At 39.7% G+C, this 13,210-nt stretch overlaps 3 protein-coding genes across 3 annotated transcripts; all 3 read right to left on the bottom strand.

Annotated features, from left to right (window-relative positions):
- Positions 1-521: 521 nt before the first annotated feature.
- On the bottom strand, positions 522-5,226 carry pus7l (pseudouridine synthase 7 like). Its single transcript, XM_086058077.1, has 9 exons — positions 4,119-5,226; positions 3,893-4,052; positions 2,531-2,747; positions 2,367-2,465; positions 1,967-2,048; positions 1,662-1,827; positions 1,460-1,583; positions 1,290-1,343; positions 522-1,227 (listed from the first exon to the last, which is right to left on the bottom strand). The coding sequence occupies exons 1-9, from the start codon at positions 4,894-4,896 to the stop codon at positions 859-861; spliced, it is 2,049 nt and encodes a 682-aa protein (XP_085914203.1). The 5' UTR covers positions 4,897-5,226; the 3' UTR covers positions 522-858.
- Positions 5,227-6,477: 1,251 nt separating this feature from the next.
- On the bottom strand, positions 6,478-7,490 carry LOC147159305 (uncharacterized). Its single transcript, XM_086060147.1, has 2 exons — positions 7,298-7,490; positions 6,478-7,095 (listed from the first exon to the last, which is right to left on the bottom strand). The coding sequence occupies exons 1-2, from the start codon at positions 7,347-7,349 to the stop codon at positions 6,647-6,649; spliced, it is 501 nt and encodes a 166-aa protein (XP_085916273.1). The 5' UTR covers positions 7,350-7,490; the 3' UTR covers positions 6,478-6,646.
- Positions 7,491-11,105: 3,615 nt separating this feature from the next.
- Positions 11,106-13,050, bottom strand: phax (phosphorylated adaptor for RNA export). Its single transcript, XM_086059689.1, has 2 exons — positions 12,878-13,050; positions 11,106-12,763 (listed from the first exon to the last, which is right to left on the bottom strand). Exon 2 carries the CDS (start codon positions 12,759-12,761, stop codon positions 11,550-11,552), a length of 1,212 nt encoding a protein of 403 aa, XP_085915815.1. The 5' UTR covers positions 12,762-12,763; positions 12,878-13,050; the 3' UTR covers positions 11,106-11,549.
- Between the last annotated feature and the right edge of the window lie 160 nt (positions 13,051-13,210).

Here is a 13,210-nt window from a genome sequence, read left to right as displayed (position 1 = left end):
ATCTTATGAATTAGTTACTTGTCTTTTTCACCACTAACATGTTTTGATATATTTGGGTGTTCACCAAGATGAATAATAACCTTATTATAGTTAACAAAAAAAAAAAACTAAGATGAATAAAAACAAAAAAATAGAAAAACTATTTTCATAAGGTAAAAACACTATCCTTTTTTTCCTCTTTTTTTAAAGCTAAAATTAACTTTACTTAGTTTTTGTTTTGGCAATTAATATTATACATGAGCTTTTGTGGTTCATTTTAGATGTATTTATTTTAGTATTGGTGTACTTCCGTACAGAAGGTGGAAGGTCAAACAGTCGTTTGAGAACGAGATTACTTTACTTGATTACATCATACTTAGTGGCCTTTTTTATACTCTATGTTTAAATACATATATATGTGTGTGTGTGTGCGTGTATATACGGCATATTAAACTAAACTTAAGCATTTTTTGAAAAATAACTAAAGCTAAATAAAACTAACTGAATTTTAAAAAATAAAGTCAAAATGAAATAAAAACTAACTATAATGAAAAATCTAACATTTTAATAATCTTGGTGGTCCTTTTTTATTCCACTGTCATTCTAATGAAAGTCTGATTAATTTGCCATTGACTCAGCAGTATGAGAATGCGCTGACTCAAACGAGACTATTTCACCAATGCAAAAAACATGCTGTAAAAATGTCAATATTTGTTGTTACATGAACGAAGTATCTTTTTAATGTCTATATTTCTCATTTATGCCACAAAATACTCACACAACTACACAAATACCAACCAAAATACTGAGCTACGACCACAAGAGTACAAACTAGTGTGTGATGCCCTTCACAAGGTCCATCCAGTGTGCAAACAACATCTAAAGATCACACTTCATGATCTCTCTGAGGCAGATGGTGGCATAGCATGAGGATTCCAGGTCAAAGTTCAAGGTGAGCGTCAGCGATTCGCACTTGCCATCCTCCATTGCCGCCTTTGAGTGTCCTTCGCTTTTTCTGCTGCTGGTTCCCGTTGCCTCTCCTCCTCCTTCCTCACTGGTCTGGAGCTGGTAGCTAAGGTTGCACAGGTTGGCCAGTAGGGGGCGGTAGCAACCCGGCAGGTTCAGCTTGAGGCCGCCAACTCGGAAGCGGCAGTTGTCCAGGCCGTCTCTGGCTAGTCTCTCCCGGTACCACGTCCCCATGGCGTTCTCGGGGTACTTCACCGTGTTTCCCGGCATCGGGAGCAACACCTGCAAACATGAGTTGGCATGATTTGAATTCAAAAGTACAAAATGTGGTCTCGGCGCCATACCTGAGCGAAAGCGTAGACTCCCTGTTGCTCTTCTTGTTCTGTCACCACATGGATCTGAGAAAAGGCAGCAGAGCCTGAAGCTCAGAGCTAATTCTCCTCACATTTTAAATACTGTCGACTGAAATTGACATCCAAGTGCCTTCGGGCTCGCGCTGCGCACGCCACGTTACCTGAGCCGCCCTGCCTTCTCCGCAGTCGTCCGTTTTCTCGGCTTCCTGCATCCACACCAGGTCTCCCTTTCGTACGTGGTGACCCAGCGTAGCCAACCTGTGTGCGACTGCCTCATTCCAAACTCTGCGTAATTATAAAAAACAGATGGCTTAACAACACTCCGCAGGTCAAGGTCATCTAATAGCGTTTCTTGCAGCTGACCTGCTACAGTAGGCGTGCGGATAGAAGACTCTCATGCCATGCGGCAGGCTGAGCCAGGCTTTGGCGCAACCATCCGGACCGGTGCCGTACCGGTTCAGGGCACGGAGCATGAGCCGCTCCCTGGCTTTGGACGCGGGCATTAACGCCAAGGACTCCTTCGCATTATCTGGAGAGAAAAAAAAATCCTTTGTACTATTTACAAAACTAAAAAAAAAACGGCAGTAATTAAATATTTCCTAGGAAGCAAATTTTATTTCTGCGGCTTGAGCAGCAAGTGAGAGATTAGCGAAGGAGTTTTGAGCCACCAGTCTGGAGGAAGTGTCTCTTCGCTTTGCTCGGAGGATCGTCGCCGTCTTCGGGACTGAAGAACAAACGGACTGCGTTTACCTGAACGCAAGACAGGAGGGTTTGTTGTTGTTGTTTTCTTTTTTAGAATAGTCTCACTTAAGCTAAATTATTTGAGTTATATTTTTACATTTTGGATTATAACTGTATTTCAATTCAGTATCATTTAAAAGTTACAGCAGATGTTTGCAGATGTATTCAGTGTTCTTTCATGGAAGACGACAGAAATCTAAGAATATTTACGGTTGAGAAGCTCAAATTCTGGAGATTTGGACGATTTTAAATAAAACAAGGTCTCAAAATGATTAATCAGTTATAGAAAATAATAATATATTTATATGGCCAGTATTTAATACTCACCATGTCTTCTTTGAGTAAAGCCAGCCCAACCATGTCAGACTGAACGCTTTGACCAGTTCCGAACCTCTGCGGCCCGTAGTAGTTAACGAAACCTCTCACCTACACAAAACAAACAACATCCACTGTGAACAAGTCGAGGAAGGTTCCTGTCAAAATGCTCGTACCTTAACATTCTCCAGCGCTTCCTCCACCAAGCCAGCAAGTCGATGTCGTGTTTCGACACTCGAATGTGCCTCCCTGGTGCCGTGCGACCTCAAATTGCGAACCACCAGGTCGAAGTGGTTTCCATGCAGCCGGCCCAACTTCAGCGGCTCAGCCACGGAGCGAATGTGAGAAAGACGCATCCCTCGCCTCTCAAACTCCGCCTTCTTCTCCATCAACCTGGTGAGAAAACTTTTTTTTTTCAAATTTGAAACAAGATAGACATTACATTGAAGCCCTGCTATATCGCGGTTCATCGCTGGTAGATTTTTAAATTATCGTTTCGGATTTGCGTGCCTTCATGTTAAAGTAGTAGTTCATTAACATATATGCTAATTTCCATTATCCTGTCTATGGCGTTTTATATTATATGTTAGCATTAAGCTAGTGGACTTTTGTTGCATAAAATTATGATTTGATTTAACATTTTGGATTTTAGTTTGACAATTTTATTTTTATTTTTATATGTCAGTGTTACAGTAAACTTCAATATAGTCGCATCAAAATTAAGTGATTAATCAATAACTAATAAAAAAATTTAAAGTTCCCCCCCCCCCCCCCCAAATATCTTTACAGTAGCCTTTTTATTTGACAATTTATGACTGAAATGTCTTCTAATTAGTAGATTAACACCTTAGCTGTTCACAAAGGGTACTCCTGCAAGCCTCTGACCAATAGTTCTCAGACTGGATTCGGGTTCGAATTTCCCGCGCTCTTTTTGCAGGATGTGAGGTCTTGTGCGTGTTGTGTATGTGACGAAGGGTATGTGCAGTTTCATTTTTCGTCAGCAGGTGGCAGTAGCGATTCAAAATTGAATATTCTACGTTCTGTAGCGTTAATCACAACTATTTTGATACTCTTTTTAGAGCCATTTTGGATTGATTGACAAGACTGTCCAAATCCTCATCGGGCTCTCAACAGTAATTATTCTCTAAATTCTGTCGTCTTTCATGAAAGTAGACTGACACTTTGCAAATATCTGCTTTTACTTTGAAAACAATAATATAATATAATAATAACAATAACTGAGTCAGAAGCAGTAATCAGGTTTTTTTTTTTGCTTTTACTTTGAAAACAATAATATAATATAATAATAACAATAACTGAGTCAGAAGCAGTAATCAGGTTGTTGTTTTTTAAACATAGATGCTAAACGAAATTTTAGATATTAAAATCTACAATCTATAGAATTTAAAATAGTATAATCTAAATTTAGATTAAATAAATTAGTTGTTTTTATCGAATTATGCATTTGTCTCTATTGTGGGTGGACCTGGGATGTATCCCACACAAGAACTATATTCCCCGTCCAGCTGTGTCGTTACCGTTGAGGCGAGACCTTCTTGACCACCATGGATTGGTAGGTGACTGCCCGCTTGTCCTTGATACCGGCGTAAGTGAAGTCTGACGGCAGCACGCCGAGTGTTGCCGCCATGTAGCTGATGGCCTCCAGAGTCTCCAAGTTTTCCTTACACAGAGTGAAAGCTGGAGGAAAGAACAAAGTGAGGCACCAAGCAACAAACGTGAGCCATTGTTGCTTTGTCAGTTCACCTGTGTAGACGTCCTCTTCCCTGCGTTCCTCGGCGCTCCTCTTCTTGGGTCTGCCTCGCTCCCTCAGCCGCACTGAGATGGTCGTCCTCTCCTGTTCGTTGAAGCTCTTGGTCTCCACCAGTTTCCCGAACCGGCGGTTGAGGAAGTGGTGCACGGCCGTGCGGTGCTCCTTGTTGTCGTCGGGGTGAAACGTGTAGGACGAGTCCTGCACCTTGGCGTCGATGAACCTAAAGAAGTCCTCCGCCTCCTCCTCGGTGACCAGCTGGGAAAGCTCCCTGTAGTCCGGGTCCTCCCTCACCCTGATCTCGGGCTGGATGGTGACGGTCATGAGGAAGGGGAAGCGGTGTCGGACGGCCCGGTGCACGTTGGCTCGCTGGTACTTGTCGGTGAAGGAGCCCAGGGAGAGCTCCTTGTGGCCCGACTTTTCACCCTCCTCCACCTCGTCTCGGAGACTCACCACAAACTGTTCCAGCTGTTCGCTCACCGCTTGACCCAAGACCATGCTCAAGTCCAAGCTGTCAGGGCTCGATATGGTCAAATCGAACCTGCAGTCGGCTGACAAGTCAGCGTCCTCCAAACCGTGAGGGTTCTGATTCTGTTTAGAGCTCCCACTGGTTTTGCCCGAGCAATGAGGAGCCTGCGTAGTCACCTGCCGCCCATCGATGTCTATTTCAGTCACCACAAAGTCTCGGATGAACTTTTTAATGTTTCCAAGAAACCCCTCATGGTTTGATATAAAGCATGCGGGCACACTGGCAACATTACCGTCCTGCTTCATTGTAATGTAATCTCCACAAATAAACCGCAGCAGAAAACAACGGACATAAACTGTCGATAAGGATATTTTTAGCCGAAGAAATATTACGAAGCTATGAACAGACGCTTCATATTTGACACAAAAGACAGCTCCCGGGACGGAACAGACTAATTACACAATAGTTCTCACGAATTGCACAAGTTAGCAAAACACTGGCGATAAGTACATACCAAAATGACACGGTTGTTGGGGGGAAAACAACAGGGGGGGGAAACTCCTACGTAAATTGAGCGATCGGCGTGTTTTCGAGTAGCCCGCTTGTGGCACGTAAACACATCAACACAGCACGCTCAATCCTCTACTTCCGGGGCATATGATACGTCACGTGACCTTGTTTTCTTAAAGGGCCGGTGTTCACGGGAATATTAGCCATGTTGAAGAACACATTCATGTGCCAAACGTGGCGAAATAAAAAAAATGGACTGTAAATGGTTGCAAACAATTTTGATTAAGAACAAAGAAGAAGTGATTTATGGAACAGCCTTAGTTACCAAAGGAGGGGAGGCAAATAGTTTATTTTATTTTATTTAAATGTAAAGGAAGGGATGCAAAAATGTGTGCCGGGGGAGTAGATCTGGAGAGGAAAGGATGCATTAGTTCAGTGGTATCCAAACTACAGCCTGGGGGCCATTTGCGGCCTGTCATTCATTGACACGGCCCACAGGGGAGCATTTTGGAAAAAATAGGTGCTACTACTAATTGTTTTAATGCTACGATACAAATTAGTACAATTATTTAGGTGTAGAATAATTTATCTTCAAAGTATTGTGAATAAAGATCATTTATCTTAAGAAGCAAAAGTTTCTCTCACTATCGTTTTGTTGGCCACCCCAAAATCTTGACAAATCTGCAACTGTTCACCGTATAACCTTAACACTAAGCTCTTATGTAGCAGTTTATCAAATTAACCTGAAACTAAACATGTAATGTGTTTTGTTAACTCATTCACTGCCATCAATTCATTAAAAAAAAACATAAAAAAATTGGGGCATCAAGCGATGTTTTTATTGTAATTAATCGCATGACTTCACTAGCTAACACATGAATATATCACAAATTTTATATCTGTTCTAATTAACGTACAATAAAAAAATTCTAGGTTTCCATACTCTTGTTAACAAAAGTGGAAAAACATCTTAAACTAATAGAAATAGTTAAAATTTATTTTTGACCTTTATAGCTGTCAATGGCAGTGAATGAATTAAAAGACAAAAAAAATTAAGATTTCAGGGCTTCAGGCGGTTCAAATTTTAAATTGTAATTAATCGCATGACTTCACCAGTTAACTCAAGGTTAATCACAAATTTTATATCTGTTCTAAATGTACAATAAAGTTTTTTTAATAGGTTTTTATACTCCTGTTAAACCAATAGAAATAGTTTAAATGATTTTTTTGACGTTTATAGCCGTCATTGGCAGTGAATGAGTCAAGTGGCTTGACACTTTTTAATGTGGAACTAACAGATTTATTCAAAAAAGGCACATTTTATTGGAACAATATGACACGAGTGTAAATTGCATGGAAAAAGTAAAAAAATAATAATAATCTACAGGACACATGTATATAACCATCCAGTCAAAAATTTGTAAATGATACAATGCAACTCATTACAAATAAATGACTGTGAATGGGGTCCTGAACAGTATTGAAGCATCAGTAGATTCTAGTGGTAATAATAATAAACAGCGTGCGTTTATTACTGACCTATCGCTAATAAAGGGCCACCAATGGATTTTCATCATTGAATGTGCCAAAAACATTGATGTTGATCTCAGTCACATTTGCCGCACCATTGGCAATTCTGATGCTATTCACGTAGTCCCGGATGTCCATCCTGAGCATTTTTTGTGCTATCTCCCGTTTCATCGTGTTATATTCTGCTACGGAATTGATTTCAGCTACGTAGTTCCCGTCGTCGCTCATCTGCGCATTTTCCAGTTTCAGGTTCCCGTTGTAGTGGTCCAATTCGATCCTGCCGACATAATCTTCAGCCCTACTTTCGCCACCATCGGAGGTGAAGGTAACAATCTTCTTCCCGTTAACGGTCCATTTGATGTAGCCCAGCTTCTCGCCGGTAGGTGGGCGGGGATGATTGGTGATGAGGGTGAGGGTATCGCCCGGGTAAGCGGTAGCGCTCGATTTGTGTGCTGTGCTTGAACCTGACAGCAGAAAAGCAGAAGGGGCAAAAGTAAGTCACAATGTTGCATTTTAGGGTACTCAATAGAGGGCAATAAAATAGGGTGCTACCCCACCACCGATAGCGGTTACCACATGACTCAGTTTGTGACCGCAGTTCCTGTCTCGGGCACAGACAGATTACACATCATGAAAGTAGTAATTTGAGCAAAAACTGAAGTTTACCCGTTAGGACGACAAGCGCAGTCCACAGCAGCGTGAGGTCAATGAACTTCATTTTCTCTGTTTAGTTGAACTCGAAGATTCTGTGAGCTCAACGAGTGACGTTCAATGGTTTCGGTCAGTTATATACTGAAAAAAATGACATCATGGCCGTGCCACATACACAGCTCCATGACATGTCTGTGACAAGCGTAGCTGTATGTCAACGAAGCTTTAACCTGATGAAGCAAGCACAACGGCTCCATGAAACACAGCCTTAAAAGAAGATTTTGAAATTCTGGTGCAACTAAATGTGTTTTCATATTAATTCCCCAAGTATGGAAAACTTCATTTGTACATCCTTTGCTAAAAAAGTGGAGATCCCACTAATGTGAATAATGTAAATGATGTGTCGTCGATCAATGCAAAAGTCGTCTTCCTTGACTTAGCATAAATGAGCTTGATCCTTGCCAAAATGTCTACTTGTCAAGTCAAAGTTAATATTTTGTCCAGAATTAATTTCACTGCCATTGACGGTTATAGACGTCAAAAATGTATTTGAGCTATTTCTATTAGTTTAAATTTGGTATGAAAACCTAGATTATTTTTTTAATTGTACATTTAGAACATGTAAAATTTGTGATTACTCGTGAGTCAAGTAGTGAAGTCATATGATTAATTGCAATTAAAATTTATAATCTTATTTAATCGCATGACTAGTTGCTTTTGCGATTACATTTTAGTTTTTTGTTTCGTTTTCGTTTAAAAAAATAAAATGTTTTATTTTATTTTGTTTGTTTGTCTCTTTTTTTTTTTTGCAATTGCATTTTGTTTTGTTTTTTGTTTTTGCATTTTCTTTTTTCATTTTTGCATTTTCTTTTTGCATTTTGTTTTGGTATTTTGTATTGACATTTTGTATTGACATTTTATTTTTGTATTTTGTATTGGCATTTTGTATTGGCATTTTATTTTTGTATTTTGTATTGACATTTTGTATTGACATTTTATTTTTGTATTTTGTATTGACATTTTATTTTTGTATTTTGTATTGGCATTTTGTATTGGCATTTTATTTTTGTATTTTGTATTGGCATTTTGTTTTTGTTGTTGTGTTTTTTAATTGGCATTTTGTTTTTGTTGTTGTGTTTTTTGTTTTTGCAGATGTGTTCACTTTTGAGTTTTTGCATTTTGCAGTTCAGGGCAACCGTAGAAACCCGCACACATTCATACGCACTAACCTGGTTTCCGAGGCGGGTCTTCGAGGCGGGGTAGCGAACCCGCGCCAACATGCATCGAAGGCAAGTGACGGTACCACTCCGCCACTGCCCCGCGCGTTTTGACCAGTGATCAAACTGCAGCTGCTGCAACGACGCATATTCGTGCGTTCGAGCATTTAGTCGAGCTCCGTGCCAGCTCTGCGATTATGTTGCAGTATTAGCGTAATCATTTCTCCCTTTTCAACTTTGTTATTAAATTTTATGACCTAATCGAACTTAAAACAGTACAAATAATGTATAAAGTATACAATAACCAACTTCAACAAACAAATTCAGAAGTTGTTTGAAATCAAAGAGGGCTGCCGCTAATGAGTTAAGGCACAAGTGACTTTAAAAAAATAAATCAATAAGAACAAACATAAAGCAAAATGTGTGTTTCTGTTAGGGGTTAATTTGTGGAACAATTATGAAACTGAATTGAAAAACTGTGAATGACGTTTACAAATATAGTGCTACAAAATGTATAAATCAAGTATACAGTAAATATATGAATGAATCTATGAGTATATGCATGAACATGCATATTATGTATGTATAGGTATAAGCATGCTCTATGTGCTCATGTATGTAATCAATTAATTTTGGGAAATTTATCATATTGTGATTAATTGTATATGTAGGGCTATATTTTATCATTGTTTTTTTTGTTTTTTTGCGTATGCAATGGATAAGGGTTTATAACTTACACTAATATATGTGCATTCAAGAAAATGGCATGTTCTGTTTATTTTTCATTATTCATTTGCTTTCTTTTCTATCTTAATGATATTTTATTAAACATAATCACTTGTACATTATCATATGTTATAAGGGGTAGGATATAGATAAGTTATTGTACTTCTTCCTACTCCCTTTGAACATGTCAATTCGGACTATTAATAATTATTTTCCTTCTTAACTTTGATTTTCTTTCTTTCACTTTTATTTCATATTTTGTATTGCATTTATATGTTCGATAAACCAAACCAACCAACTAGTAAGGACATACGTGTTTTGAGTGAGGCAAAATGGTGCACTCGTTGACAACTGGACAGATGCTTACTATTGTCATTTATTTCGATTGTCTAATGGCACCCGTAGTGGCATGCAGTTGTCAACTAGTGGGTTTTGCCTCACTCCTAAAATTATTGTTGTCCCTACTTTGTTTGCCCAAGTTGTCCAACAAGTGAGGACAAAGAGGGTATTAACTTTCAGCTTTACATAAATGCTCAAATAGACGATTGAGCATAATAGCAAGATTAATTGTACAGCACAATGGTTTACTAGTAAGGTTTAATTATGTACTAATAGTATACCAAAAGTGGCACTAGTATTGGTTAAAACATTACTGGTAAAGCCACAGTGCTAATACTAACTAGTGCAGCATAGTTTTACGAGTGTAATGATTTTTTTTATTTAAATGAGTGAGGACTAGGAAATTTGAATGTACATACTCATAAGTTAAGTAGTGAAGTCATATGATTAATTGCAATTAAAATTTGTAATCTTATTTAATCGCATGACTAGTTAACTCACGATTAATCACAAATTTTATATCTGTTCTAGTTGTCCAATAAAAAAAATTCCAGGTTTTCATACTCTTGTTAACAAAAGTGGGGAAAAAATGTTAAACTAATAAAAATAGTTAAAATGAATTTATGGCAGTGAATGAGTAAAAAAAAAAAAAAAATCCCACTTGCTGTCGACTGAAGATGACATCATCACCTGTGCTGAGGAGATAAGTAACGACCAATCACGGTTCACCTGTTTTTTGGGATTGGTCAGCAAACTGAGCCATAATTGGTCGTTACCTGTTTGTGATGTCATCTTTGGTCAACAGCAATTGGAAAAAATCGTTTTTAAAGGTATTAATTCATAAAAATAATGAATTGCTCACATTAGTTATAGACAAGATGTTATCTTCTTACTGTTGAAAATTTGTCAAGTATCCCTTTAATGAAGTCATATTTTCTCAATTTTCTGGCATTTGATGCGTTTTTTTTCTTCTTTCTGTCCTTTCATTTTGTTGCTGTTGTCAATAGAGTAGGAAGGTAACCAAAAAACAATTTGTTGATCAGTGTCGAGATCGGAAATATGTTATGGATCTGGTGCTAATTTTCCTTAGCCTGTCTATGATGTTTCATATTCTATGTTTACATTAGGCAAGCACACTTTCATCAGATAAACACATGACTTGAACATTTTGAGTTTTGACAATAAAAATTAAATTGACAAACAGCTTGAAGCAAGTACAATTTGCCTGTTATTTGACTAACTGTGCCAGAAAGCATTAAAAGCAGGTAGATTTATATATATTTTTTTATATTTGATTTTCATTATAGCTGTTTTTGTTTTGTTGTTCAGTTTGAGTTTTTATATCGGGTTTGTTAGCCTTTCCCTCCCCCCCCAAAAAATGCTTTTAGTTATTAGTTTTAGTATTTGATTTTGTTTGCCAAGTGCAAAATGTTTTTTAAAGGTCGCCAAGTATAGTGTAATAAGTATAATTCCATACAGCAAAACCAAAATAAATACATTTAGAATACACTTGAAAGCTGCTTGTGAAAAATAAATGAGCATGGATTTTATTTGCTTTATTTTTATACAATGGCGAACATATTTAAGTACTGTCATGTAAATTGCAGAGGAGTGCTGCTAATGCCATTCGTGAGGGCAAACATTACAATTGTCCTTTTTTCCCGCCTTTACATTATGGATATGCCCCCATGATGATTTACTTTCAACAATGTTACGCAACTTCCAGACATCATTTCAAATTAAACCAATCAGGTCCCAAAGATATCAACAAAACCTTTGGATGTCCTAGAGTGTCAATGTGCTAATAGTAATCAAGATCAAAGCTAACATTTGTGTAGCTAAAAAAAAAAAAAGAAAAAAAAAAAGTACGCTTTAATATATCAGTCGATATTAGTTGTACAGTGATTCGCCGTCTAAACCATGGATGCGACTATTTCCGACAGGACGGATCGATGCTTTGGTAAATAGATTTTGTCAGGCAACTCTCAAAAGACCTCCAAGTCTCCTGAGCTGTACACCACCGGCGTCTCCTCCGTACCCACGGCGTGCTCTTCCTCCTGGCCCTCCTCTTCCTCCTTTGCGGCCTCTTCCAGCGACTCCAAGGCCTCGTTGGTGTCGCTGGCAAAAGTCTCCCTGGAGACATCGTCGTGCTCCTGCAAGTTCAGCGTGCCGATGGCCTGCTTCATCTTCTTCGCCACCAAGTGCCGCCTCCTCTTCTGGGCCGCCTTCTTGCTCTTCTGTTCTTTCTGACTCTCGTCAAAGAAGATCTCTCTTATGTGGGCCCGGGAGACGCTGGGCATGCTCTTTAAAAGGTTGAGGTACACGCCGCCGGGCGTGCGGCGCCTGCTGCCGTCCATGGTGTAGACGCCGCCATTTTCCTCCAGTGTGGCCGTCTCACCCAGCAGCTCTATGGCTTTTTTTGTCCCGACAACTCTCACGACGCGTTCGATCAGGTCTTTTTTGGGCTCTTGCAGCCTGTACGCGATCTCATCCACGACTTTATCATCGGGGTCATCTTCGGTGATCTCATAGCGGCCTTTAATGTCCATCTCAGCTAAAGGACCCAGTCTCTCTTTCACTGGCCTTTTCCTCTTCATGTCACCGCCGGCTCTCTCTTCTGACCCCTGACCTTTCATGTAATCATCCAGCTGGTCATCCAGCATTTTCACTTCTCCCTCATGTTGTTGCTGTTTCTCCGTCTGCCGCTCCTTCTCCATGATCTTATGAGCCAGGACGTAGTTGTAGGTCTCCACGTTTCTGTCAGACATGCAAACCTCACCCTCCATGCCAAAAACGCACAGTTCTGCAGCTATTGCATCCTGGCACTGCTCTTGTACCACGGAGCCCCAAATGTTGTTCACTTTGCGGCCTCGCAGCGCGCATGCGTCGCGGTTCGGTGCCGGCCGAGCAACGGCTGCAGGTGGTTGGCGAATGTTGGATACTTTTTGACGTTTGTGGCGCCAAGCGACACATTCCTCATCAGACGAGTCCGGGTCGCTGTCACTGGACTCCGCCGTCTTACCGGAGTTTCTGTAGGCAACTGCAGGTGGCAAAGAGCTGCTAACTCTGTTTTGGAAGGAATGGCCGCTAAAGGCTTCATGTTGCAAGGGTCGGGCTGGTGCCGCTGCTGTGGCGGTTTTCATCTCAGAATCTGAACCAGAGCCGGAAATCTCTCCATCTTCCAGATCGCCGTCCATATCTGAAAGCAAAAAACTGTTAACTCCACGCGGTGGCACTTTCTATTCATAAACAACAAAAGCACAACACTCGGTATTTGTTTCTATCAATTAATTAATATAAACCAATTAATTACCTGCAAATAGTTGCTCACAACCAATACGCAGACACGCGAATCAGTATTCAACTGTATGTCAGAGTAGTTTAGCCGCTAAACTAATGTAAACTATCGTGACATGACAGTACGATCTGAGGAAAATTGGCGCTATGCTAAAGCCTCACTTCCGTCCGTTTTCCTGTCAGACCGTTTCAAAATAAACTGCGATCGTTGCGCTTTCAGCATCACTTTCGCCGGCTTTCCTGTCAGTCCCTTTCAAAATAAATGTGTTTTATTTTTCCTCCAATTTAAAACGAGAGCTTAAACTACTTTTAATTCTGACACAAATTTCCAACAACGCAATAAATATCG

The sequence above is a fragment of the Leptonotus elevatus genome, chromosome 17 (genome assembly GCF_054856555.1).
Source record: "Leptonotus elevatus isolate MCC_2025b chromosome 17, RoL_Lele_1.0, whole genome shotgun sequence".
Classification (NCBI taxonomy): domain Eukaryota; kingdom Metazoa; phylum Chordata; class Actinopteri; order Syngnathiformes; family Syngnathidae; genus Leptonotus; species Leptonotus elevatus.
This window is presented reverse-complemented; position numbering and strand designations above follow the sequence as displayed.